Source organism: Venturia canescens, chromosome 5 (genome assembly GCF_019457755.1).
Source record: "Venturia canescens isolate UGA chromosome 5, ASM1945775v1, whole genome shotgun sequence".
Taxonomy (NCBI): Eukaryota; Metazoa; Arthropoda; class Insecta; order Hymenoptera; family Ichneumonidae; genus Venturia; species Venturia canescens.
In genome coordinates this window covers 10,190,544-10,218,143 of record NC_057425.1, presented here as the reverse complement: position 1 = coordinate 10,218,143, position 27,600 = coordinate 10,190,544, and the positions used below count along the sequence as shown (strand labels likewise).

The following is a 27,600-nucleotide window of genomic DNA, read 5'->3' as shown; positions in this document are numbered from 1 at the left end:
TCACTAAACTTCGGCTCCATTAATTTGTGTACGAAAGACTCGAAAAATTTCCGGATCCCACCAGCTTCATGGCGAACGACGCTGAAGTTTCCAACGTTGGAGTCCAACGAAATGAACGAAAAAAACGTTTGTAATTAACCAATTTTTTATTTCGCGAATCGTTGATGCAGCTTGAAAAACTACGAATCGCAAATTTGGCAGGGAACAAAATAGGAGAATTACTGGAATTATTGGAGAGTTTTTTTCGATAATTTCGTTGGACTCCAACGTTGAAAACTTACGACGCTGAAGTTTCCAACGTTAGAGTCCAACGAAATGAACGAAAAAAACGTTTGAAATTCACCAATTTTTTATTTCACGAATCGTTGGTGCAGCTTAAACAACGAATCGCAAATTTGGTAGGAAACAAAATAGAGGAGAATTACTGGAATTATTGGAGAGTTTTTTTCGATCATTTCGTTGGACTCCAACGTTGGAAACTTCAGCATCATGAAAACTTCAGCGTCATTCATGGCGAACACTATAAATTCGTTGGATTATTTTTCTTCTCTAGGAATATTTCTCCGTATAATTAATAACTCGAAACTCTTTCGTGCTAAAATAATTGCCCAAATAGTATTATCAATTATTTCACACTCGAAATTTTCACGTTTTTTTCTTGCAAATGCATTCAAGTGTATTCAAGCGTACAAACTCGTTAACACACTTTCCTTTCTTGGCGTTTCACTCTCTGCCTTTAGCCGACTTCTGACACGCGTATCTCTACAAAACGCGAGTTTTCAGGTTGCAATCTCACTGACGGAGTTCCCGGTGTCCGAGTCGATTCCCCGAGTTATCCGTGCGGTGTACACCTTAATAATCTCGCACGAACATTCAGAAGGAATTATCATTCGATTTTGCAGCGGAAAGGCACAACCGTCCATTTCCTGTTTCTTCGTATTCAATTAAACGATGACGCTGAAGTTCACGACGCTGAAGTTTCCAACGTTGGACTCCAACGAAATGAACGAAAAAAACGTTTTTAATTCACCAATTTTTTATTTCACGAATCGTTGGTGCAGCTTGAAAAACTACGAATCGCACATTTGGCAGGGAACAAAATAGGAGAATTACTGGAATTATTGGAGAGTTTTTTCGATTATTTCGTTGGACTCCAACGTTGGAAACTTCAGCGTCATTGAAGTTTGCAACGTCGGAGTTCAACGAAATGATGCAAAAAACCTTTCAATAATTGGGGTAATTCTCCAATTTCGTTTCCTGTCCAATTGTCAATTTGTAGCTTTTCAAGCTGCACCGATACTTGGTGAAATAAAAAATTGGTCTATTACAAATGTCTTTTTCGTTCATTTCGTTGAACTCCAACGTTGCAAACTTCAGCGTCGTATTAAACGTGCAGTCATTTATCGTGTTTCCAAAGTACCGAATAAATATGGCCGCTGTAAACCAACGTCACAACGCGGAGTGAGGCAAACCTTCGCCTTCGGCAATATAAAAAATAACAAATTAGAGTGAAAATATGTTTAATTGGGAAGTAAAAATCGACCCAATTCAGGCATCCATAAAATACGATCGTACGCGCACGTTCTACCTTAAAGCCCGTTATAGAAATCGAATTAGTCGAAATTAATGAAAATACACTTGGAACGGAGTTAATGGGTCTCGTGTCCATGCCTGTCACGGGCTGTGTCGCCATGGCAAAACGCGATCGACAGATTATTACAACCGGGAAATACACACATTCTTATCTATTCGTCGTCGTTGAGGCAAGGTCTCGTTCGAATCCTTCAAAATCGATTCGTTTCGATGCGGCCGACCACCAAAAACCGTTATAAAGGTGATCGTAAAGATGCGAGGGAGTCGAACGCTTGAAAAACCGTATAAAAACGTAACTGCGACAAAATGACGAAACGATGAGGTAACGATTTTTATTCACTTGGCTATTGATCATCGCTCTTACCTTTTGTCACATCGAAACACCACCATGTTTTCGTTGTTTTGTATTTTTTTCGCAAGCTCAATATCCGTAACGAGGTGACCCGTTGAAAACGAGAGAAAATGGGTAATTCTCGTTAACACGAGCTGTTATAACCGCGTCGCCGACGAAATTCGTCTCTAATTCGTTCAATTTATTTAATTAACGGAATTGCGTGCGATCCACGCGCGACGGAACGTGGAGGGATCCGAGGAAATGCACGCGAGAACACACTGGGAAATGTCTTCCAAGCATAAACTCGAAAAAAATAAGATAAATAAAGAAATTCAATGAGAGAAATTTTGAGCTTATTTTTGTAGCAGAATCGCGCCCTTTGGTGTTCAAACGAAATCAGACGAAATACAGGAAAGAATCTTTCGATCGTACTTTCAAGAAAAACTCACACTCTGCGTCCAATTCCATCGTTGTGGATTATTATTCAGGAAAAAATTGCGTATTTCGTAACGAATGTCAAGCACATTCAAGGGGTCCTCGATCAAAGCGAGAAAAAATGAAGAAAACAGATTCAATCGATTCCTCCGTTCGTTCCCAAGGACCGCATGGGTGAAAAAAAAACTTAATGCCGATCGTCATAAACGTGTGTTAAAAACATGGAAAAAAAAACGTTGTCGAATCCGAAATTCTTGTCGCCTCCTCATTCCTTATAATTCATAAATTTAAATAACCTCATTCGCATTACCGATGCGATTAAAGTAAAAGCAAAAAATATCAGCACCGACCAGACTGGGAGAAACATTGGGAAAATACAAACTGCAACACTCTCGAAAAAGCATTATTTTATTTCAGCAACTCCTCGGGCTGTGAAAACAACGATTTCCGATAAAAAAAAAAAAACAAAAGCGACGAAAAATCTTAATTCCGAGAATCCCGCTTACCGCATTTAAACTCTCGGAACTCAATGTTTTCCAGAACGCAGCGAGTCCGTTTTACACCAACAATTATAAACCGTTATATACTCTATTCACCATGCTCATTCCCCCCCCCCCCCCGCTCCCCGCCGCTCGTTCCCTCTCCCTCGCTCTCTCGCCCCATTCCTCTCCATCTCGTTCCACCAAACGATTTATCGCGCAGAAACTGATATTCTGTCTCTGTTGGCAGTAGCGCATTCCGCGATCGTTTGCAACAGGCCTCGATTCTTCGTGGCGACTTCTCCTCGTGTGACTCACGTATTCTCGAAACGCCGTGTGTGTTGGGTTACGAGTGACGAAATGTGTGCAATATCAAGTCCCCGCGTGTGTATAAACCTCAGAGGGGTGCGTTGACTGAGGCGAAAAACGTGCTTCTCTGGTGGAAAAAACCACCTCGTGTCCATTCACCCAAAACTCCATCTCCGAAGCACGGGAGTTTCAGTCAAATTGCAAACTGCAGGAATCCCGGTTTTTATTGGGAAAGGAAAAAAAATAATTCGGAGACGAAACCGACGAGGGGGGGGGGGGGGGGGGCTGAAAAAATGCGAGTCGGATTCTCATTCTTCGTCGCATTTGACGTCAATATCTCGTAACAATGAAATGTCAATTGGCCAACGCGAGTGAGAAACTTTGTTGGGAGTGGCGGCATGTTCGTGAAATAATTTGATAAAAGCACGCAGGTATTTGCGCTCGAGATGCGTATCGAGCGTTGTATCAATTTTATGGCCCCGGAGGATAAAAGTATTTCGGCCCCAACGATAAAACTGATCCAATCATTTCCGTTCCAATTCCGAGTAAACAAGATTTAAACTTTTCACAAGTGTCTGCACGTTGAAATTCTATGAAAGTTGGATAAATATTCGATATAATAATAATTATAATTCGAAGCCATTATTCTCGTTCATCGATATTGTGACAAGCAGAAAAGAGGAAAAAACCGTCGAAACGGAAAGGTTGGACGAGCGGAGATTGACGGATACGCGTACGTGAGAGGAAGATGGAGCAGGTACGAGATACACCTTTGCTGTGTATCACGATGCACAAGATTTGGCAACCTCGCTTCCAGCACTCGGCCGTGTCTTGAGAAAGAAAGAAGCGAAGAAAAAGAAGGGAGAAGAACGACGAAAAAAATTCGACAAGGCTAAATGATATTATTCCACTTTTGTATAGCTTGCGCGGCTTGATTACACATTACCCCTTCCATGTAACGTACTCTTTTCAAACGTGTCAGCTCAACAAAAATTTCTCGTATAACCTGGTGTTCAATTAGTGAAAACAACAAAATAATTAGTGCTCGCGCGCCTTCATGGTTATTTACTTTTCTGATATTTCATGGCCGTATATTGTTTTGTCAATAAGATCTTCAAAAAACTGTCAATATTAATTTCATATTCACAGTGACTCGTTTGTTGAAGAATTTTTCAGAAAGCTCAATCGTTTGCTAGAATAATAACCTTTATAGAATGTTTTGCTGATCAACCGTGCTTAAATAATTTTATTTGTGAAGAGACACTCGTATCTTTACGGATAGAAAAACGTTCGCAGTGGTACGGTCGTGGTGCTATCAACAGGTCCGCTACTCTCCCGTGAGTTGTATTACGAGAGCGAGAGAGAAAGAGAGTATTGTGCCGCGCTAACGGGCGATTTATAAAGCGAACTTAACGATGTTTTTTAAAACACTATAAAAGAAACTGCGCAAAACATTTGAAAGGTACTTATATTCAGTAGGAGAAGTCACTGTACCTCGTTTCTTGGCAAGTTTCTCAGCTCTGCTTGTCCAGCGCGCACGAAATTTCTTCTTGAAGGATCCAATGATAAAAAGAACAGCCGAAATCAGGACTTCATCGTATTTTTGAATTCTGTAGGTTAAAATGCATTCACCGATACCGGCGGTTCACGCGACACGTTGATCCACTTCTGCCACTTTTGTTCCCACCGCATAACTTCCTTTGACACACTTTTTTCAACTTTACAAATCCCCGCTCTTCGTTGCCTCACTTTTTGAAACACTCGTAACGCAAAACTCGCGATTTACACACACGACTTTCCTTTGCCTTTCTCGCAGAAGATTTTCTTTTTTATGGTCAACTTAAAAAAACTTTTTTTTAATAGAAAAAGAAAAAGATATTGCAGGTAAGACGAAGCGAGAAAGGAAAAGAGTTAAAAAAACCGGCACCGCGCACGCACACGCACACGCGCGAAATCCACACCAGCAGTTGACGGTGCGCCTCACCACTGAACACTGACTGGCCCGCTCCGCTCACTTTGTACTCGCTACTCGCGACTCGCGACTTCACGGGCCGTTGGCGAAACGTCACGGCGGGGAGGGGGGAGGCGCGCACGGCGGATGGGAGCAGAGGCACAACTCGCGCACAGTGTCTCTTGACAAAACTTTATTTCTTTTTCACAAACTCTACCGCGTGTGTAACGTGCAACATACTATACATCAACTGAAATATACGCGAAGGTGTACGTGTCTTTTATTCCTCACGCGCGCTCAGAATTTTTTTTTTTACTTTTTACTTTACTCCGTCAATGGACAACCACTGCGGTCACGATTTTATTGCGCATGTGTCGTACACCTGTACGATTACCTGACTGACTACTCAAAATCGTATTGGAAACCACGCATTACCGGTTATGGCGCTGCTGTCCAAAACCGTCATCATGGCCGATCGCAATTTTACTCTGAAAAATTTGAATAATTCGAGTCCCCGTCAAATATATAAGAGTTTAAAATGAAACATTTGGCATAATGATTAATTGTAGATGAACATCAATTATTGTTGGACCACTATGTTTTGATTAACAATAATGTTCAGTTAAATTTATTGAATATAATTTTCTGAAACGTTAACAAAAATTCGTTTGACCACTGCGCAACGATTGGTCTGGATCGTTGCTTTGTATCTGATTATTCAATATTTATATGCATTGCCAAGCATATCTTATAACAATTAAGTTGCGAACAGGAAAAGAACGATCAATATTTTTCATCTTTGTCACGATCTTTTCTATATCTTCAAATGCATCCGAATATGTTCCATCAGAACTTTATTAGCAACGGATTTTTTACTCATCAAAAAAAATGCTGTCTGTTGAATACTTTAATAATTGACCTCCGTTCGTTTGGCAGTTCGGCCATTTTCGTAAGTTTATCCGTGCGCATATAGTTTACCGAGGTTACCGAGAAAGACGATAGTCAAAATAGGTATTGAGTATACAGCATACGCAGCTGATCAATTTCGTTTTCGTCTCGTCTTCAGTCTTCCTTCAGTCGCTATCGCTAGTCGCTGCTGTCGCTATCGAGGAATGGCTAAATCTCTTGGATGTCGATTGACGATCTAATTCCAATTGTTAAAAATGTCTGATATATTATACAGTATTTTTTGTACATAGGAATAATAAAATTAAATGAATAATGGACGACGATGTAGATATTTACGGCGATTTGCCTAGCTTCAATGTGAACGAATGCGCAAAGGTAAGTTTTTTGAGGTTATCACGATGTAACTTTCGCGGGAATATTATATGTTATTCGCTTTCCATGACATCTAAAAAATGTTTAGTGCAAAGAACGAGCCGAAGAATTTGCAGTAAAGTATGCCAAATTGGAAGAAGAAATTTCGTTGTGGAAGGGAAAATGTGAGAATCTCGAACAAGAAAGGAAAACCATTCTCACCAACAGTTCTTCTTTGATGAAAACAGCTAGAGCGGAGGTCAATAGAAAAGATAGAACGATTATTGAACTTAGAAGAGAGTAAGTCATTTATCGATCAAATTATTACTTTAAAAAACTTTGACAATGCGATACATCTAAAAAATTTCAACTTCGTTGTAACACGGCACGGAGACAAATCGAGCTTTCATCCGTCACAGTAAATTCCAAAAAGATTTATTTTTTATTTGTGGTTGTGAGAATGCTGTTGAACTATAAAAAATAGCAATCTCAAAAGAGACACTCCCATTTTTTATGATTATCATAGAGAAGTGTTTTTGAACATTATTAATAAGAAATATAGCACCTCTTTGGATTTTACACGCCTATCTCTGTAACTTTGATCCGACCTTACTTTTCTGTCCCTGTTTCTGGAAGACTTCCCAAAAGTATCGTCCACAGTTACTCTTTGTTACTGACTATTGTATCACTCCTGCATGATTGTTGAGGAGAACTTTTTTGTGCCTTAAATCATGTTACCCGCTATACATTTGTTACTGTTTTTATAATTGTGTTGTACTCAGAATTGAAAGAGAACTTGTTTGTTAAAAATATTCGTTCAACTTTATTCGCATTAATAGAGCAAATATTTACAAAATAATTAATGAATCCCAGTAACGATTGTTCTAGCCATTATATCATGATATATTCAAGTAGAACTGAGATAAGAACATTAAATCTCTACCGAGCACTCGTTTTTTCAAATATTATTGATGATACCAAGTAAAAACATTGGCACAAATAATCCAAAAACTCTTACAGATTAGAGGATGTCAAATTCAGAAGGGGTGTTTGGAGTAAGTCAAAGACTAATCACCACAACCGCCAACAGTACAATCGTCAATACCATGCACCAAAAGAACATACATTACAGAGAGAAACCACGAGATATGAAAAAGAATTATCGATTGAAGGTGTGAAAACTGAATTGAGGATTGATCAGTCGGCAGCATGGACACAGTGCGACGAAGATGAGGAGGATCCCGAACAAAAATGGAACCCTGAATGTAAAAACTTCACGGTGTATGGAGAGAGACTCAGGAAAAAATTGTTGCAGGAACAAGACGCAGAAAGGATTCAAAAAGAAGAAGCCAGAACTTCTGAATCGAAAAGTTTCACACAAGAACAAGAGACAACAATAATTCCGAAAGAAGAAAAAGACGAAATTTCTGAATCAGAAAGCTCTGCTCTGTTGCAGGAACAAGAGACGGCGAAGATCCAACAGGAAGAAGCCGAAACCTCTCAATTTAAAAGCTCTGCTACATTGCGAACCCAAGAAACGGAAAGAATCCAAAAAGAGGAACATAAAACTATGGAATTCAAAAGCTCTGCTCTGTTGCAGGAACAAGAGATGGCAAGCGTCCGACAAGAAGCCAAAACTTCTCAATCCAAAGGCTCTGCTCCATTGCGAGAGCAAGAGATGGAAAGAAACCAAAAAAAAAAAATCAGTACTTCTGAATCCAGGAATTTTGCTTTATTGCAACAACAAGAGAAAGATGGTAACGTAGAAATAGTCACTAAAAAAATTCAAACTATCTTTTCGAACCATCTAATCGTTATAATATTTTGTTCTAACAGGTGATCTCAACCTCGATAAGATGAAAGAAAAAAAACGATCAAAAGCAGAATCCAAATCGATTCCTTCGGATGGCACGCAATTGGCAAAAGTGGAAGAGGAGAGAGACCATGCGACGGGTAGTTCTGTTCAACAGAAATATCAAACTGACGAGCATTATGGAGAATCGAACGAGGAAGGAGAACTTTCAGATTCGTCAGAGCTACAATCCGAAAACGAAAATCATGACTGCGAAAGCGATGTACGAATCGACGGTCGTTACGAAACATCTCCCCATCACCGGCCTGAAATGCGTCACAGAGAGGATTCGAATAAACGCAATTTAAATGTCGAACACGATTTGCGTTACAACATTTTAAACAAATCACGAAATCGTTCTAGAAACTCCAGAGGTTTCGGTTTTTCTGATCAATCAAGTCGCAGACACGGAAAATCAAAACCCACCCATCAAAATCACGATCTTCGAAGTAGATCGAGTCATCAGTCTCGTAGCAAAACTCTGGATTGTAAATACCAAAAGATTAACAACACACACAGAAAAGAGAAGCATCGAGATCACAAAGAAAAATACGAAAAATGTCGAGACGACAGACTGACTAGAGATAAATTCCATAGTGAAGATAATCATGATCTTCGAGACAAATGCGAACGTAAGTATGACGATCGATTTGTCAGTAGAAACGATCGCGATATAAATTATGACTCTGATCATAAGCGACCTCGAAAATCACGTTCGCCCGGTGGTCACTCGAGAAGCAAAAGTAACAGCTCGAGAAGCAGCCAGAACGATAGACGCAGAAACGAACGATCAAAATCTCGTGGACGTTTTACTATCCATGATGGTATTGTATTGGAAAAAGATCGTACGGATGAAAAACGAAAATCGAGAGATCGAAAGATCGTCAGTAAGGAACACGCCGATGGTGGTTCTCAATCGGTTCAGTCAGCGAAGGAATCTTCGAACAGAAATTTTGTGAATAATATCAAGACTACAAACGATTCAAGAATTATGAATCATGAAGAGTCGCGAGATAAGTCGAAACGCACAAACAGTCACCATAACGAAAAGCGACCAATCGATTTACCTAAATTGCACCAACGCCAAGAAACCGATAATGGAAAAGAATCGAAAGCAGAGAGAAACGAGAAAAAAGAGGAATCCAGAAATCGTGAAATTCTCAATCGCGGCAACGATTTTTCCGAAAAAGTTGAATCGTTCCCGGAATCTTCGAGGAAAATTTTGGAAGGAAATGTGAATACGAACTCAAAAGAATTGAGACCAGTGAATTCTGACGAACCCCCTGAAAAAACGAGTGATAATGCCAAAGCACAAAATGTAAGATCGAAAAAAATTCCGGCACCAACTGACACTCAGGATAAATTCATTCTGATGCTGGAAAACGATTCCGAGGTCGCTTTAAGCCCCATCATCAGACGAGAAATCGAATCTATTGGTTCGCGTTCTTTTAGGGAAGAAAAAATAGAAAACATTGAAAAATTCATTCAGGATTATCAGTACGACGCGTCTCATAGCAGTCTCCTCGGAATTGACACACGTCCAGAACAGGAAGGAGAGAATAACCTTGGGAATTCTACGAGCAGTATCGTTGATACACTCAGCATGGACGTAGACGAAGCTCCAAAAGAACTGGAACCCAAAATCACCAAGATTTCGGAGAGCTCGGTTAACGCGAGTCCGAAAAAATCTAAGGAGAATCCCGTTGATAAAAATTTGGAAACCCACGTTGTCAGTGGAAATTTGACGACCGTTCCAAAAGTTGACAGCTGTAGTGTCGAAAAACCGACAGATGCTTTACCCGAAAAAAAATCAAAAGAAGTTATTGATAGAAAATACGACAAAGTTATCGTTAACGAGAAAAATAAATGTTTGTCTGTCGATAAAACAGCGGAAACAGGTGCTGTTCAAAAGGAGAAAACCGACACTATTGGAAAATTAGAAATCACGTGTGAGGGAAAAAAGGATGAAATTTTCAGTGACAAATTAGAAGGTAGTGAAATCGATAAAAAACAAGCGGAAAACAGATCGATCGATAAGACAACTAAAAGTGAAAACAACTCTCATCGCGTTGGCAGGGATGGAAAATCTGGAGGAGCTGAGACTTATCGCGATGAAAAAACATCGAAAAAGGTGCATAAAAATTTGGAAAAAATCGATGCCGATAAACAATCGAAGATAAACGAATTGTTTGATTCGGAAACTGGAAGTAAAGAAAGCAGGAAAAAACTGGACGATTTCAATTTGGAAAGGAAATTGAAGAGTAGCAACTTACCTGAAAAAACTCACGACACCCCGGTTAATGGTGACCAAGTTTTCCTCGACAGAAAATTGAATGTGAGCCCCGAAGAAATACGTGACAACGGAGGGGTTGAAAAAAAATTGGACGGCGTTCCTAAAAATGCAGAATCCGCTGAGACAGGGATCGACAAAAATTCGGGGAAAACAGAAGTCAAAAAGTCGGACGAGACGATTGAAAAAATTTCACCCTCTCTTCCACCTTCCTCTCGACTTGTGTCATTACCGCCACTCGCACCGTCGCCACCACCGGAAGAAAAAGAACCCGAAATAACGATCGTACCCGAAAAACGTTCCACAGCTGAAGAAAAAGAACCGCCGACGGAAAAAGTGATATCGAAGCAAGTAAAAAATCGCCCAAGAATTCCGTGTCTGCCAATAGTGTCTTTATACTCTAGGAAAAGGCGAGGAATCGTGCTGACGGACTCTACGTCGAGTCATACGATCGTGAGCTCGCTGCGATCAACGAAAACGCTCGATGCTGCCAAGGAAAATGAGGTTTCAGGTAAAGAAACTTCAAAAATCGTGTCAAAGAGTGATTCGATTTCCATAAAAATCGTGGAATTGCCAGTATCGAACGAAATTCAATCGAAAAATTCAACGGGTCGGTCGGCCATTCCTGAAACCGGGGATAAAACAGCCCCGACCAAATTAGTCGAAGCTCAAAATATTCCAAAGTTGAAAAAAGACGATAAAATCGTCACGGTAGCTGAAAGTTCTTCCCTCGATCGTGATGAACCGGAAATGAAGTTTTCCCCGAATCTCGAAACCTCGAACGAGGATGAAATTTCCAAAAAAGTATCGCCCGTTGGCTCCTCGGCGAAAGAAAAAATTATCGTCGTGGAAAAAGCGAATGATCTCGAGGACAAAGCGGAACGACAAGCTCAACCGAAAATTGATCCTACAAAAAACTCCCAGCCGAAAAATTCTCATGAAATCCAAACGAACGGTACGTCGTTCAAACATTCGGAACGGACGAAACGATCGGTTTTGAAAAGTATTGCATCCACGACCACGAGTACTGAATCCGGATCGTCGAATCGTAAGAGGCCTTTATCCAAAGAGAAAGAGAACCAATCGAAACCAGCGAAACAAATTAAAGTTATGGTTATCAAGAGACGAAGGCCCGTACAACTGGAGGATAGCTCAACCGTAACGACTCTCGTCCCGAGCGAACACGAAGAATCCTCCAAGGATAACAAGGTTCTTCAATACTTGGAGAAGAATGCTATTTCAGCGAGGAAACGACGTGCGGTAGAATCTTGATAAAAATGTCTTGTTCGTACCAATTTACTCTCAAATGAACGCTTCAAAATTTCATCATACGACATACACTGTGAAATCCTCAAACTAAAAACATAACGAAAGGTCCGAAGGATTTTGCAGGTTTAAAAATTTATTTTATAGCAGTTTCACACAGAATATTAACATTTCAGTTTCCGGTTTCCTGCTGCCCTTTAAATATGCATTGCCTCAAAAGTAATTTACTTTTCGCAGGCTTCTAATTTGTTTATCACATTTTTCTGACTAAATATACAAAGGAATGAACAATTCGACGACTCGAAAAATCACGACGCCTACCGGAGGGAGAGCAATTATTGTAAATTGCGAGAATATTTTATATACTTTTTTGCAGTGCAGAAGATCAGAGAATATTGAAAAATGGGCAATATTCGTTGGAACTTGGGGAAAAAAATATTCCACTCATGTATATCGTTGTAAATAAACGAGAAAAGTTGACAGATTTATATTCGCAAAGGCATGTTTTCGAATATTTTTCATTGAATATATTTCCATGCTTAAAGAGCTTTATGCTGAAGTAATAATACCATCGAGGTGGAATAACCTAAGATTTTCATTTTGATAATTCACCATCTACTAACCTAAAATTATTAATTTATTTGAATTTCAGAATAGATAAATTCGATGCGAATTTTTGTGATATATCATGAACTTCGATTTTCATATTCTCATTCAGAACTTTTATCAATATTGTCATTACCCGATTGGCTCTACAGTGGCTTATTTTGAAAAGGTTCGTCATTGTACTGTCTATGAGAGCGCGTCGATAAAAATCTGGGTGCACATTTTCATTAATTTATTGAGAATATCGTTAAAATTCCGCAAATGAAAAAATTCTTGGAGAACAACTCCTTTCATTTGGAAAAACCGAATTGGAACGGAAAGATCTTCGAATACACGCTAAAAATCGTTGATATAATAAGATGTTGAAATCGAATATTGAAAATATTTTCAAGGTTAGGTATTTTTGCCAAGTTGATTAGTTATTTCACCAATAGTATTTCTACTGAAATATTACAAATTTGGAGACAATGTTTCAAAAGAATTCGCGTTTTCAGATCGAAAAGTATCCACTCGAGAGACAGCAGTTTTGTGCACATGCGTTTATGGTAGGGTTAGGAACTGAAAAGTTTGACATTCTTCCGCGACAGTTTTGAAACTTTTTTCACAACTTCAAAATATATTTCTCAATCCCGGAGGAACAATATGTGACAGTTTGCTAATAAATAGCTCAGATTTTCGAGCGATCAAAATTTCGGAGAGTTTGAAAGTAACGATGAGTATTGAGCGCCACGGGCCACGGGGAACGTTGTTATTGACCGGAGAGTTGTTTTTGCGCGTGACTGTATCAAAACAACAATGTTGAACTCCTTCCGATGACTTTTCGGTTGATTCTCTGCTTCTTTTGTTTCACACGTGTAATAACGCGTGTACATGTGTGTATTTGAAAAAACGTTCTTTTTTTGTACGACGACCAATGACAGTGGCTCGATTTAATCGTGGGGAGGGATTTGCCGCGGTAGGTTTGCGCGCTTCTATCCCAACAATGCTATTGCGCTGCTCTCGCAACTACGGAGAGAGAAAGGAAGAAAGAGGGAGAGAGAAAGGGAGGGCTCGTTCCATCTGCCAATAACGATTTTCCGAGGGTCGAGACAGGGTCGGTACAGCGGGGTGGTGCAACGAAATCTAACCCGGGTTGCACACATACCTACATCTAAAAGCATAACTGTGGCGTGTGATTTTAGTCTTTTTTCTCATCATTGTGACGTCATTGAACGAAGAAATTTATACACTGCAAGCGCGAACTCGCGGTGTGTTTTTTGTACTCGACGTTTCGCGCTTCCGCAGCAACGCGAACACGAAACATGGACATTACCAACCGTGGAAGAACTTAGCAACCGATACAAAAAACAAACAAAGAAACAGTAAAAACAAAATATTGAAAATTGAGTTGAAAATCGTTCGAAAAAACTGGATATGGTTTCTTACGGAATTCGATCGTATAGACAATGACGAGAAACTCGCGCAGGTTTCAAGAAGAAAAGTTTGATTGAACAGCCCATTTTGTTGTTTTTCTATTTCGACATTTTTCTCACGCGAATTTTTCGTTCTTTTTTTTAAATCCAACCGGTGGCATTGGCGTATAAAAAAAGCTCAGTTGTGTGTTTCAACGAAATTGGCTAGCCTCTCCGTAGTGAGAGAAAAGCCAGGTGCGTGATGGCTTCGATAGTCCTCAGATCTCTGTCCGTTTTGTTGGGCATATTTTTCGTTTTTGTTGGAACGATCAAAGTCACTTCGCAACTCAGCAAGGAACTCCACAAGGATTTGGTGAGTTTAATTCTTTCGAGTTTACTTATTCTTGTAACGTTGTTTTTAAAATAATGAGCTCTCGCGAGGCCGAGTGTCCGTAAGCTTTTTCTTCGATCTGACGGGGCTCGTGTATTTCTCGGCCCCGTTACGTAAGGGGTTGGACGCGTTAGACGCGAGCACGATGACACATTCGACAGATATAACGTCAGGCTTTTCGTATTTTTTTCACTTGAATTCTTCTGCAAGAAAAACACAATTATCTATTTATTTTTCAATCTTCAAATGATTTTGTTGTCCATTCAAATATTTGCTCTTGCTTTCATTTTTCCTTATTTATTCTTCAATAATCTACCGAATCAATCTAAGGCTCCCCTCTCGCTCTGCGCTCTTTGTACAATAATCCCATATACCCAATATAAAATCATTTTCAATTGCCATACACTCCAATTTTCAAGTTCGATCATGTGTTTATACTCGTGCCCAATCGAAACGCGATTATGAAAATAGTTGCGAACAAAAATAACATTCGGCCGGGGTGAAAAGAATTTTCTTACAATTTGTCTCGAGCAACCAAACGCCGGAATAATTTTGTTCGTCTTCTATTTTTTGGATACTCATTTCGAAGGATTTTCTGTCTGTTGCTTCTGATATTTTAACAAAAGCTTCTGAATAACGTTTTTTTTTAACTTCTGCTAATATCGTCGTGCGATTCGATTGATGAAAAAATGTTGTTCTTCTGAAGCAGTTACAGCGATCGAACGTCGTTACGTCTTGGACATGTAATTTTTTCAGTGGTCCATTTTTCTCATAAAAATATGAAGCTCTTCGGTGGTTATTCGATAAAATTCCAAAGTTCATAGTCTCGTTTAAAATTTTCGCCGTTTCTATTTTCGGTGTCCATTGCCACAGTCGAAACGTGACAGCTGAGATCTCCCGCTTGTGCACCCGTGTGCGTGTGCTTAGAATTGGGTGACCGCCAATGCCGAGTGTTTTATGGTTTTTAACCGATAAATTCCCAATTAATTATCGTTTCATTTATTCAACGATGATTTTTTCAGAGGAAGGAATACGTCAAATATGCCAAAGTGTTCCCGCTCTCGGAGACTCTGGATTTCAAAGTGCCGAGCAAATGGTATCGACGGGTTGTTGGATCGTTGGAAATAATATGCGGTTTGGCTATGGCAACAATCCCGAGTCGTGAGTGCTTACAAAAACATACATAAACGCGCCCGAACGTTCAACGATTCTCCCAAACAAATTTGCCTACTATATTTATCCATAGCCACAAGTGGCCGATCATTTATCAACGACCACTTTTATTCCTCGTTTCAGGAAAAGTTAAAAACGCCTCGAACGCTGTTTTACTCTTTCTAATGTTGATGGCTGTTTATTCCCATCACCAGCTCAACGATAAATTGGAGAGAACCGCTCCAGCCTTGGTAACGTATTTTTCTGTGCACTCTTCATCTGGTTTTTTTCCTTTTCCACATCTTCAGCAGCCTTTCAAATAATTCATGGAATTATTACTTTGAGATAATGGATTTCTTCATTCAGCTGCTCGAGGCCCATTGAAATGTCATTTGAAAAGATGTCGAATCACTCACATAAAATCGTTTCATTAAGAAAAATTTTAAAAGTCAAAATGTTACGTTCAATAAACTTTGACGTATTCGCACTGAAAGTGATCCGGTCACGATGGTAAACCGTGTGACAGTGTAACGCTCGTTTAGAATAAATGACTGCTGTTACAGTTGAGTGATTCGCATAACGTTGTACTGAAATGTTGCAGGTATTTCTGTTTATGCTTACCGGTAGACTGGTGATAGACTGGCAACTTGGCCGGCACGATAATCAAGCGGTAAATGCGAACGGTGTTGACGATAAAAATAAGAAGCAAGACTGAAAAGCATCGTTTAGACGAAAGAAAAATAAAGCGAAGTGAGGAATCGTTGCCGGACCGTGGCGAGGATGATTTTTACATTTTTTCAAATTACGACGCACCGTGTCGACGATATTGAAGCAAACAATAAGAAAAACTGAGAGAAATTTAATCAACTGAAACGAAGCTGGCAAAGAGCCGGACGATTGGGAGTGACGATTTTAAAAACGCAGTGACAGATGGAGGAAAGCGTACATTAACAAAAAAAGCGTGTTTTTTACGATTAGAAAAACTGGGAGTTTGGACTATAGCGTAAAACGCAGACCGACTCAACGCTGTTGACCTGTGGCTATATTCTAAATTTAACCCCTCCGAATATTTGGGTGGAATTGTACAAGTTAATATTAATTGGCTGCCCTTTTGGCAAGCTTCTGTGCACACGAAAAGTCAAATAGACGCGTTAAGCGCGGGCCATTGGATTTGTACAAGCTTGATCAGCACAAAAGCAACGTATACGTAATTGCCGTTCGGTTCCGTTATCTATGTCGATAGAAAAAACGATTAAAACCCGTATGAATGTATATATATATATGTATGCCATAGTTGATAAAAAATTGATATGCGCACGCACTGCTGAAAAGGGATTGAATTGTAAAACGCAACCAAAGATTTGACACAAGGAAACGAAAAAACTTTGAGTTTTATGTACAAGTTTAAACTACGACGAGTTTCGAGTCGACTCTTACTCGCCTTATTATTCTTGATATTATATCCGTACGTTATTTATAGCCAATCCTCTGTGTACAGAATCCTTCATGAAAAAGAAATCACACTTTTGAAAAAAAGCCCACCGTCGACCAAACTCATTGAGCTTCATTTAACATACTACGAGAGTTCATGAGAATCGCACACGTTTTCAGAGTGTTCATTTCTTTAGGTATAGTTATATATGATAACGTCTAACCGATAATGGCACATGTAAATACGAAGAGAATAATAAACCCATACGCATCTAGATAGGGATGAAACAATAATAGGCTCTCACGACACTTATCTCGAACACAATACGACGTCGTAATTAACGCGTTGCATCGATCATCGCCGAGCACGATCCTTTCGCGTTTCATCCTCCGAAAGGATTTACATTTAGGTAGGATAAAACCTCACTGCCTTTTTTCAAACTTATCACACGCTAGATTTCACTCTTTTTTAATGGCAGCTCGAAAAATCACGATACAAAACAAAACATTAAATCGTCAAGATATTGGAGGAAACCAGCCGAACTAATCGATTCACAGAAGTCGGGTTGGAAAATTCTCATTTATCTGGTTATTCAAACAACGTATTTTACAGGAAGCAAATTACGGTAGATCTGGAGTTGCGGTAGCGACTCTGAACGAGTAAATTTATTTATGACAGTTCGCTCCAAACAAAATAATACTCGAACGTTAATATAGTTTTATCCTACCCGTGTGTTCAACTCGAAATTTCGTCGACGATCGTCACAACATTTGTAAAACTAGATCACGCGCTCAGTGTATAAAACACAATTGTCATAATTGCTGTCACACAATGTTCTTTAAATAATGGAAAAAAAAAAAAAAAAAAAATACATTCGAAAAATGCAAATATAAAGATACTGATTCCAACTAACGTTCAACTTAATTTATTATCCTTAAATAATATCGGTTATTTTAAGGGAATTACAGGACAACGTCGAAAAAAAAGTCTAAAGAGGTTTTTTTGTGTTTTTTCAACGAAGCTCTAACACGAACTTCATTTACATAACAATATATTAGTATCATTATTAATATTATTATTTACAAAGCATCTGTGATGTAAGAATTTGTTCGGCCGTTAGCTGTAAAATTTTCGTACGAAATTGACTCGTAAGGCTGTGCGACATGAAAAAATACTCCACTAACCGACAAGGCTGTCAATTCGACGCTACAAAATCTCATGAAGAGCAATTGCAAAAATGGTAAATGCCTTAAATCTCGTTGCGATAATAATAAAATATATTCGAATGTACTATTACTTTTTTCTTCTTCTTTGCATTGTAAGCATTATTAAGGCTCCTTTGTAAACATCTTTTTCATGAGAGCCAAAGCGTTCGGTTTTACCATTTGCATAGGCGCGAATACCGACGAATGAGGGTTCCTTTAATTATTTTGAATTTTCGGTAAAAGCAGAGCAAAGGGCATTTTTGCTTCTTGGCAGGCCCTTAAGAATCTTCACCGGTTGTTAAAAGATGGAGGGCTTTCTGCAGATTCTCTATCGCTGTTGTCACGTCGTCATAATTTATAGCGCTTCCTGCCCATTTTATGTATTTACCGGCTTTAAGCATCTGTTCGGGATTCAAAGTTGCGCCTCCTGGTAATAAAGAATCAGCGAATAAATTAATTAGTCCTCGTCAGATTTCAATAATCGTGACGTTTAATGAGCAATTAATTATTCGGAATGAGAATACAACGGGAACTGATGCTCTTGCAGCGTCGTCAAAGTAAAACCATTCAAATTTGCTTTGCTCTCGAATATAAGTATTTGTACTTTTGCATTTTTCTCAGTTTTTAAAATTTATTTGTTATACGTGTTTGTCTTCTACTTTTACATATTTAGTCTGCAGCAGTACAAAAACTGGATAACTCGATTGGCAAATATAATTAATTGTTCAATATTTTACTGGAAAAATGATATTGAACTTTGTGGATTATTTTGGCATATTTCTTCGGAAAATATTCAATTTGGCATGTGCGTTGTCATATTTTTGGGTAAATCAACGTCTACGAATGAACTGAATACCTGTAGACTTAGATGGCGTTGAAAAATCGGATGGAACGCTCGGGCTTGTTGGCGTAGGCGTAGGGTTGTAAGTATTTGGAGTTAACGGAGTGGGAAGACTAGGATACGATGTATTTCCCGGTGGTTGAGGAGCCGTGCTACCCGGAACTGATGGAAACCCATAAGAGTCGGTATTCGGTGGCGGAGTCGGCTGGGCAGGACCTGCAATTCGGATAATCAAGTAAAGGTTCATTAGTTTTTACAATCGCGAGGTATTGAAGAAAGAAAAGCGTGTGACACGAAAATTATCTGAATTTTGCGAACGGGCATGAGTAACGAACACAGCAGCCTCGCGAGTCACTGAATAAAAAGCCCTTCTCATTCTAATTTAGTCCTCAATTTTCTATCAACTCTGTTTTTTATACTTTTGTTGTTAAATTCAGGCTCAAATTCTGCACGATCGGTAAAAAGAATTTCACGCAATTGTTGGGTTCTGTAACCTCGATCTTTCATTAGAATGTTCTACGGTGGACTCTTATGAAAGAAATATTCAAACAATCGAATCGCAAATTGGGAATTTTTCGATTTTTAGTTTTTATTTTTAATCATCTCGAATCGAGCTGCGATAACTCGAGGATTGGGATCGTCGCAAAAAAGCTTCTTGATAAATCTGACAGAAAAATAATCCCAATCACCACTTCTCAACAAAGTTCATTATTCTGATGAAAAAGTTAGGTCGATTGTGTATTTTGTAGAATGTTGATTCATTTTTTTGATGGAACATTTTGAAGAATCTCCAAGAATTTCGTATCGCTCGTTCAAACTTTAGTGCTCATACTTTTGAAAGTATCACGGCCTGAATTCAGAGTGGAAGAAATTTTTTGCTGCAACATTCTAAAAACAGCAAAATCATGTATAGAAACAATACCTTTGAGTGTTGGAAAAAACACTTAATTAATTCGTAAGAATCGAATAACGTCAAGGTTTCAGAGTGTAGAATCAGAGCAAAATGCATTGATACACCTTCTTCATTTATTATTTACAATCAAAAGGACCAACGTTCATTTTTTAGACTGAACGAAGCAATTCTTAATCAGCAAAATGAATAAAGATATGATGAAATAAACGAAAAACCTTCCATCTCATTGTCCATCTCCAAGATATGAGGATTTAAATGATGTGCAATAGTTATTGTAAGCGACGGTGCAATTGATGAAAGCAATAGAGATTATCGACACCCGGAATCAGGCATCGGCTGCAAAAAGAAATGATAACCTATGTACCTAAATTTTAGCAAAATGCTTGCAAATAAGTACAATGAATGTGCTTTTTGTTTGTACCTTCTATGTCCTCATCGCCAGATGCTGGCATAGAAATAAATGAAAGTTATGTAAATATGACTATTAATCACAATTTTAAAGTTCAAGCAGAGTTATCAAATTTTACCTGGATCTATGCCAGGTTCTGATGGACCTTCCTCAGCTATTAACAATAAATCAAACATTTTTTAAAGATATCGACGTTTTTCATAGCGAGTTGGCAACTAAAAATATGGCTACCTTGTTCAGGCTCAGCCGATTCAGCCTCTGGCTCCGTCGATGGTTCGGCGGTCTCATTTTTATCTATGAAATTATGCATCTCATTTTATCTATCTGTATTTTTTCCCTACAATACTGATTTGTGAAAATATTGTTGATCTTTACCTGGATCTACACCGGGCTCTGAACTCTCTTTTTCATCTGATTAATAAAAAAAAAATTACAATTTTTTCCAACTAGCTATATTTTAAGGACTCCTTATTCTAAACTTTGGTACCTTGTTCAGGCTCAGCCGATTCGCCCTCTGGCTCGAGCGACGGTTCTTCCGCCTGATTTTCATCTATGAAATGACACATACTTCAATCTATCGAATTTTTCCTACTAATTTTTTACTAAAATGATATTTTTCATTTTGCACCCTTCCTTTTCTAGCTCGTTTTCATCTAATAATTGCTCTGCAATTTCTCAGACCTCTGTTAGCATTCTAATAATTTTATACCTTGTTCAGACTCAGCCGCTTCGCCTTCTGGCTCAGCCGGTGTTTCATCTACCTGATTTTCTTCTATAAAAAAATATTTTGTTGAAATCACTTGATGATTGAAATGAAATTGAAATTAGAATTTTTGTAACAATCAATTTGTTAAACATCACCTGAATCTACTCCAGGCGCGTTTTCAGCTAATAATAGAGAGTACAATTTAGTGGGATTTTTTTTTTCTAAGAGATTCACTATTATAAGCTTAGTATGTACCTTGATCGGGCTCAGCATTTTCACCGTCTGGTTCAACCAACGGTTCATCTTTCTGAGACTCTATTAATAATAATAATGTTAATTTACTTACGATTTACTTGGAAATTATCGTTTCTAAACTTTCCTGATATTGGCTTTTCATCGCACAACTATCTTTGATGATTGCTGGGAGGAATAATTATTATATAAACAATCACCTTCTTCATTTTCAGCCTGAACAGGCTCCTCATCGCTGCCGAGATCGGGCAAAAAGTCTTCATCTATGAAACATATTTTTTGCAACTATTCGCATAATAGTTTACTGATAATCAAGCGAAAAACTCTAGATGTACGAATGAGATGAATGGTTCATGATCGAGAGGTCGATTTCTCATAGAATTTGAGTAGAAATAAACAATCGCAGTTGAAATTTATTTTGCATTTTTTGATAGATCCTAGTAAAGTTTATGGAAAAAATAATCCATCATAATGTACGAAATTTCGAGTAGTAAATGAAAAATCAAAATTATTCTAAAGTATGACTATTCTAATAGAATTTCTTGGACTGCAAGGAAATAATATCGTGCCAGGGACAACTAGCACGTAGTGATTAAATTCCATACAGCCGTGCTCACATGAAAGTGTCAATAATTGATCTCGGCCGCAGATTGACCAATTCGATGCCAGCAAAGTCGTATCGATCTTAAAAGACAGTTGGATTCTGTCCACTCTGAATCCCGTGAAGAAGTAAAATACGAAATCATTTTTTCGAATTATAAAATCAATCACTTTTTGCAGAGCCACCAAGACTTTTGAAAGTAATTTTTTTCCTTGAAATATGTCAGTAACAATTTGACAGAAGTTGCTAGACCGAATTAAACATATTTTCTTGTTGAAAAAAAGGTTTCAGACCTAAAATTAAGGTGAATGAAATAACAAGGGGTAATATATTATGATACAGGGTACCTTTGAAATTGCTTTATCGTCGATCTTTCCCAATTTTTTAAAACATCAAGATTCCACCAACCTGACTACCCATCGAGCAGTTTGCCTGTGATCAGAACTAGACCAGACTTATACAAAAAATGATAAAATCTATTAAGATCGACCAGAACTCAATAGGTGCATTTAAGTGAGCATGACTGTAACATTTTTTAGACTGGTAAAAATATATTTTATCTTTTCTCATGCTTTAAGAAATTTTCTGGCAAAGTTTCAATATTTGATCAAAGAAATATTTCAAAATGTTACTGCAATGTATATCCGTTTGTGATGATAGTATGAATCAGTGTACTAGGATAAAAAACAAGTAAACATGGACTTACCAGGTCCAGGACCAACATCGAGATTGGAATTATCATCATCTTCGCCTTCTGTTTTCATAGGTCCAGGAATAGGAGTCTCTCCATTCTTGAGACAATTATGAATATAAGCCGCCTTCCATTTAGCATACTTTCTATTCTGTACTGCCTCTTCCGTGAGTTCGTCGAATGTGGTCAAGACGTCGTAAAGAAGTCCAGCTGTGTAAAAGCTTTGTATGACACTTTTGTTGAAAGTTCCTTCTCTATCATTTTTGTCAGCATATAAAAATAGCTTCAAAGCCCAGTTTTCCAAATGGGCCTGAGCAGCAACTTCATTGGTTATTGCTTCGTTGTCGATTAAAGATTTTTTAGTAGCTTCCAACCAATCCATTAATTTCAGCAAAAAATTATTTTCCGCAGGAGTTTTGGTTGAGATTTTGAGGCCCGTTTGAAGTGCATACAATCGTGCTGAAACAATAACATTTGTCTTGAATAAAATACATCGTTCAAGTTTTTGACATATAATCTTCTTGCTGAGGTACAGCTGAAAAATTATGATGAAGCAAACTGATGTCCAGAATGTTGCAGAAGATAAGTCAGAAAATGTTTTCACAAAATTTGATGAATTTGTTAAATAATCATTCTGACAGGGATTTCAATAACTTTAATCATTACAAGAAATCCGATTATATAGTCATTGCTTCTAAAATGTAACGATAAAGTAAGATATTACTTTGCTTTACAGCTAAATATCTTTCAATACCAGAAGAGGAATGTCTCAGTAAGTGTTCGAAATTCAACTCGAAATATATTTCCAAACTCTTTATACATGAAAAATATTCATTTTCTTTTTAACAACATATATTCATTTATTTGATGCAAAGAAAGATTGTATTTTGATACGTTCAGAGCACGAAGAAAAATTAAATGACACAATAAGCATATTTGTCATCGTATGCTATGAAGAAATAACAGTCAGATAATTAAAATTAATGATGTTTTATATCGTACCCCAATAACTGACAACCGGATCTCGTTGATCATGTTCAGATGCAATTTTTAAATAATGCTGTATTCCTTTGAGCGGAGCAGGTACTTCAGGTAAATCTGGCCCAGGCATCGTCTCAAAATGTCACTTCAATAATTCCTTCAATTATTCACTAATTGAATGTTGGAAATAACAGATTATCAAAAAAAAATAGTTTTTTGACGCGTATTATGCTTCTGCAATGAGCAATGATACCGCAGTGAGCGTAAGCAGCGATTAGTTTTTCATGTGCGAAATGCGGATGGTCAAATAACCTCGCAAATTTGAGTTTGCATCAATCGCTGCTAGATCGCGTTGCAATAATTTTCTTGTAGCAATCCACAAGCGCTAAACGGTGCTGACAAGTGAAAATTCACCAAAAACTGTCGAGAGAATTTTTGAAGATGCTGCCAGAGAGATAATATTGTGTCGTTTTTCATAAATTCTTTGGTGCCCGTTCAGTGGTGTTCGGTATTTCATTGCAAACACTGAATGGTTGCTATTTTTTCGACAAATTGAAATAAACCTCCAGACTCAATCCTGCGCTCCCATATTGAAAATGATTTATTATTGCTGTTTGAGAGTCATTTAGTGATTCAGAGTTTTGTATTTAGATTTTTTTTTATTATAGATATTTGTTTTTTCCAGAATTTTTTTTTTTTAATTGCTCAGTGATAACCTTTGAACATCAATTGATAACGTTAATTTCTACATCTTGTTCTAAAAGGTTCTCGCTAGAGTTACAGTGACTTCCCTATAGCAACGAAATCCATAAACTTTGCGGTATGCATATATACTGATAAAAATTACAAAATGATAGGAAATAATATCTAATAATTGATAGTGATAAAAAAAAAACCATTTTATATATGATGTTATAGAATTGTGTGTAAAAACAATGTTTTTTCCCCGCTGCTACGGAAAAACAACTAGGAATTACACTAGTTTAGTATCTGACTAGTATCGGGGAAGGGCTGGCTGGCTGGAGGTGAGTTGAGTGTAGGAAGTAAGCAGCATGATTGGTTGGTGTGTACGTAAGGAACATGAAAAATAAAAATATTTCAAGGCCATAAAAAACAATGGCTTTTAGTTCTAAGAATGAAAATTTAAGTATATTTATTTGAATGTTCAATTGGTTCGAAAGTTTCTGAAGAGCAACCTACTCGTACGCTCGAAGGGTTAATCATAAACCAGCAACACAAATTTTTCCGCTCAAAAAACGTTTCAATGCGCGAGAAAACACGCCATCTTATGGCCAAGTTCGAAGTAAACCGAAAATTTTACTTCAGATTCGGATGGTCATGGTCGGGGGGTTAACACTTTGATTTATAATTTTACATTCCAATGTACTCAACCGTTCACTGCTCTTTCAAATACATTGAACATTGATGTTGAAAGCAAAAATTTCTAACTAAAAAACTAGGGATGATCCAACAATCGCGGTGTAACAACTCTCCCCACAATCCCTCTTGTTGGCTCTTATATTTCAAGCTTTCGTTTCAGCCACCGGGCGCCGGGCGCCGAGACGACGAGCCGAGAAGCCAAGAACGTGAAACGCGAACGCGAAAACCGTCGCCGTCAGTGCATTTTTGGCCACGTACCAGTTGACACGTTGGTGCGTAGCAGAATAAATAAGCGAAATAAAAATCCATACCGTTCGGGTTACGCGTTCTAGAAGAAATATTAACGCAAAGACGAAAAAAATCTCAAATCAACGATAAACCCTCGATAATTTCAGGGTAAAATCGCACTCCCTGTTTCGAGCTTAACGCTCGAAATTCGACCACCGGTTTTTTCCTTTCAGTAGAGTGAAATTATTTCGCTGCTTTCCTTTTTTTTCTGGTGTCGACCACGAGACTTTATTTCTCCGCCGGGCGGCGAGAGACTCAACCGTTTTTGTTTTCTTTTAATCGTTGAATTCCTTCAATATAAAGTACTCCTAAAAATCGAGTGAAAGGAATTATCCCATTTCTCCGCAGTCCAGCGATTTTCGAATCTTCCGGGAGGTAATGATACTATTTTTAAACGTCCACTTACTATATTCGTTACCACAATTACAAGTCTACGAAAGGATATATTTTCGGCCGAGACGAATTTTTTTCTCAAGAATTCTCAAGTGTTTTTGTATAATTATTAAATGTTTTTTCTGTAAGAGTGAAGGTAAGTCGATCACATTGAAATATGCATTATTCAGAGTCGACACGAATACGTGTATTTTGTATTTCCGTCAACCTGAATAACAGAGAGAGCATTTTTTCAAACACTCTTTTTGTTGTAATATCAGTTTCAAACAATTTCTAGACTTGTGTAGTATTATCTTACAAAATATACATTTTTTAAAAATTTGCCTGAATTCAGCATCGCAACTATTTCAGAAATACTAAATTGTTCGAAACAGAAATAATAAATTGTCTTGCAGCGGTTAAAGATACGAAAATTCGAACTTAAAAAAATTTGTGAATCAAGTATTTTTCAATAGAACAAAATAGTTTGTTCAAAATTAAAAAAAAAACGTAATTATTGCTGAACTTTGATCAAGATACTCAAGTTCTCTGGTATATTTTGAGAGTTAATACCTTAAGGACATCAATCCAAAAGCAAACTTACCTTTTATCATGGTTGGAACGATATATTTATGTGTGTTATAAAGACACTTTATTATCTTGGTATCATTACCAAATGAGTATTGTTCATTGCAAAGGAAAATGATTCTGTGAATTCACCACCGTTCATCAAAGAATGGCTGCAGTAAAAATCAATTAAACTAAAATTCAAAGACAGCAATATTTGGAGAAAAAAATATTCTAATATAAATCACTCAATAATTTAATCACAAATACACCAAGAAGATTTCTGTGTTTATACTTCTATCTTTATAATTATTCAATGAGCCAGACAAGCATCAGCCAAAGATACATTCGCAGTCAGATGTTTGGTCACGAGAGCTGTGTCTTCAGGAACCATTGCTATTGTAGTACATAAATACTTTGGTGGCGATAGAATTAATTTGCACTCGTGCACATGTCTGCAAATGCTACTGCAGCATAGTTTTCAAGCAATAATCAATATTTTCAGCCGAGTATTGTAATTATTGATATTCATTATGGATTTAATGATAGACATTAGAGATATTTCTTCGAAGAAGAAATAGCAAACCAGTCATTGATCGTTCAGACAATGACCTGTGGAACAATGGACAAGTGTCGTCTGGTTTTATTAACAATCGCCAATAAGAATGGTGATTCCGATGTCTAGACTAGTTTGTATATCATCATGTTCGAGTCATTAAGAAGAGAGATTGAAAATTAGCAGTTCCATTGCACTCTCTGCGGCTGTTTTTTTATCACTGTCTGTCTCAACGATATGGAAATGTTTCTGACAAAGAAGTGTTTGTGGGGTGGCCGTAGAGAAATTTGGACTTTGCAACTGAATGACCAGTGGGCAGTCTCAAGATATCTGAAATTTCCGAGGGAGGCTGTAGCTTTTTAGAAGTAACTTATGAAAAGATTTCTCAATTGAATGTAAACGCAAACCTCTTGAAGAGACACATCATTTAATGATATAGAATATTAGTTTTCATTCGTATCTAACCAAACATGGCACATTGTCTCAAGTTTATTGGCAAATTCAATCTTCATGAGATAAAAAACATTACAATTTCATGTGACGCATTGAATCTATGCATGGAGGTTAATGAATTTTTCAATGCTTACAATTAATTTTCATGAAAATTGACACTAACGCTAATGAGAAAAGATACGAAAAAAACGAAAAGTTGAGTATACCATAACGACACAATGTACAAAGAGGTTAAAAATTGCAAGAGTAAAAGGACTCAGGTGAGACTTTAAGAGTACGTGAAACTAGTACACACGCCAAAATGTCCCCGAATTTGTGAAAGGAGTTCCCTTACCCCGTTGACCTTGACACTCGGGACTCGAGTAAAGACAGAGAGAAAAGGCGAAGAGCGAAAGGCAAAGGACGTTTTAACGATTCAGTTATTGTTCAATTCTCGCAACAGTTATTCAAAGAGATTATAGAATAAAAAGATTCCTCGAAGAAACGACAAGAGGATAACTGTTCAGCCGGTAGTGTCGTTTCAAAGCTAAAAATAAATTCTTTTCCACCAACGAGAACGATAAAGAGGAAGGATAAGAAAAGTGACGATTGAATGGACGAGAGGGAGGAGAAAGAGAACGAAAAAGAAACGTATACACAACTCG

At 37.8% G+C, this 27,600-nt stretch overlaps 5 protein-coding genes across 11 annotated transcripts in view; 3 read left to right on the top strand and 2 right to left on the bottom strand.

The window, feature by feature from the left end:
* Positions 1 to 5,365, bottom strand: part of cno (adherens junction formation factor afadin) — a 142,750-nt gene extending 137,385 nt beyond the window's left edge. Inside the window, exon 1 of the mRNA XM_043419787.1 lies at positions 4,645 to 5,365. The gene's annotated coding sequence lies outside the window, so the exon portion shown is untranslated. The remainder of the gene's footprint in view (positions 1 to 4,644) is intronic.
* Positions 5,366 to 6,080: 715 nt separating this feature from the next.
* LOC122411182 (myb-like protein X) lies at positions 6,081 to 12,267 on the top strand. The gene is made up of 4 exons (XM_043419800.1): positions 6,081 to 6,385; positions 6,471 to 6,661; positions 7,382 to 8,118; positions 8,198 to 12,267. The coding sequence occupies exons 1-4, from the start codon at positions 6,323 to 6,325 to the stop codon at positions 11,773 to 11,775; spliced, it is 4,569 nt and encodes a 1,522-aa protein (XP_043275735.1). The 5' UTR covers positions 6,081 to 6,322; the 3' UTR covers positions 11,776 to 12,267.
* Positions 12,268 to 13,438: 1,171 nt separating this feature from the next.
* Positions 13,439 to 17,034, top strand: LOC122411189 (novel acetylcholine receptor chaperone). Its single transcript, XM_043419811.1, has 4 exons — positions 13,439 to 14,139; positions 15,180 to 15,318; positions 15,454 to 15,560; positions 15,911 to 17,034. Exons 1-4 carry the CDS (start codon positions 14,029 to 14,031, stop codon positions 16,022 to 16,024), a joined length of 471 nt encoding a protein of 156 aa, XP_043275746.1. The 5' UTR covers positions 13,439 to 14,028; the 3' UTR covers positions 16,025 to 17,034.
* Positions 17,035 to 17,775: 741 nt separating this feature from the next.
* Positions 17,776 to 23,616, bottom strand: Vta1 (vesicle trafficking 1). 6 transcript variants are annotated; one of them, XM_043419803.1, is made up of 13 exons: positions 23,362 to 23,616; positions 22,375 to 22,818; positions 21,268 to 21,330; positions 21,071 to 21,130; positions 20,971 to 20,997; positions 20,819 to 20,881; positions 20,597 to 20,659; positions 20,485 to 20,520; positions 20,341 to 20,403; positions 20,228 to 20,263; positions 20,122 to 20,145; positions 18,803 to 19,003; positions 17,776 to 18,373 (listed from the first exon to the last, which is right to left on the bottom strand). In XM_043419803.1, the coding sequence occupies exons 1-13, from the start codon at positions 23,468 to 23,470 to the stop codon at positions 18,225 to 18,227; spliced, it is 1,338 nt and encodes a 445-aa protein (XP_043275738.1). In that variant the 5' UTR covers positions 23,471 to 23,616; the 3' UTR covers positions 17,776 to 18,224. The 6 variants fall into 6 exon arrangements, with proteins under 6 accessions (XP_043275738.1, XP_043275739.1, XP_043275740.1 ...); XM_043419804.1 differs by lacking the exon at positions 20,122 to 20,145; XM_043419805.1 differs by lacking the exon at positions 20,971 to 20,997.
* Positions 23,617 to 24,959: 1,343 nt separating this feature from the next.
* Positions 24,960 to 27,600, top strand: part of LOC122411181 (glutamate synthase [NADH]) — a 35,652-nt gene continuing 33,011 nt past the window's right edge. For both annotated transcript variants that reach the window (XM_043419797.1, XM_043419795.1), the window contains exon 1: positions 24,960 to 25,383. The gene's annotated coding sequence lies outside the window, so the exon portion shown is untranslated. The remainder of the gene's footprint in view (positions 25,384 to 27,600) is intronic.

Bases quoted from the DNA above. Each gene is read 5' to 3' on its own strand.
- LOC122411182 (XM_043419800.1), top strand. From the start codon at position 6,323: ATGGACGACGATGTAGATATTTACGGCGATTTGCCTAGCTTCAATGTG. The intron at 6,386-6,470 runs GTAAGTTTTTTG...AAAAATGTTTAG, and splicing joins ATGTGAACGAATGCGCAAAG to TGCAAAGAACGAGCCGAAGA. The intron at 8,119-8,197 runs GTAACGTAGAAA...TTGTTCTAACAG, and splicing joins GCAACAACAAGAGAAAGATG to GTGATCTCAACCTCGATAAG.
- Vta1 (XM_043419803.1), bottom strand. From the start codon at position 23,470: ATGCCTGGGCCAGATTTACCTGAAGTACCTGCTCCGCTCAAAGGAATA. The intron at 22,819-23,361 runs GTACGATATAAA...TTATTGTTTCAG, and splicing joins TCCGGTTGTCAGTTATTGGG to CACGATTGTATGCACTTCAA. The intron at 20,660-20,818 runs GTATAAAATTAT...GTCATTTCATAG, and splicing joins AGCGGCTGAGTCTGAACAAG to ATGAAAATCAGGCGGAAGAA.
- LOC122411189 (XM_043419811.1), top strand. From the start codon at position 14,029: ATGGCTTCGATAGTCCTCAGATCTCTGTCCGTTTTGTTGGGCATATTT. The intron at 14,140-15,179 runs GTGAGTTTAATT...TGATTTTTTCAG, and splicing joins AGGAACTCCACAAGGATTTG to AGGAAGGAATACGTCAAATA. The intron at 15,561-15,910 runs GTAACGTATTTT...GAAATGTTGCAG, and splicing joins AGAGAACCGCTCCAGCCTTG to GTATTTCTGTTTATGCTTAC.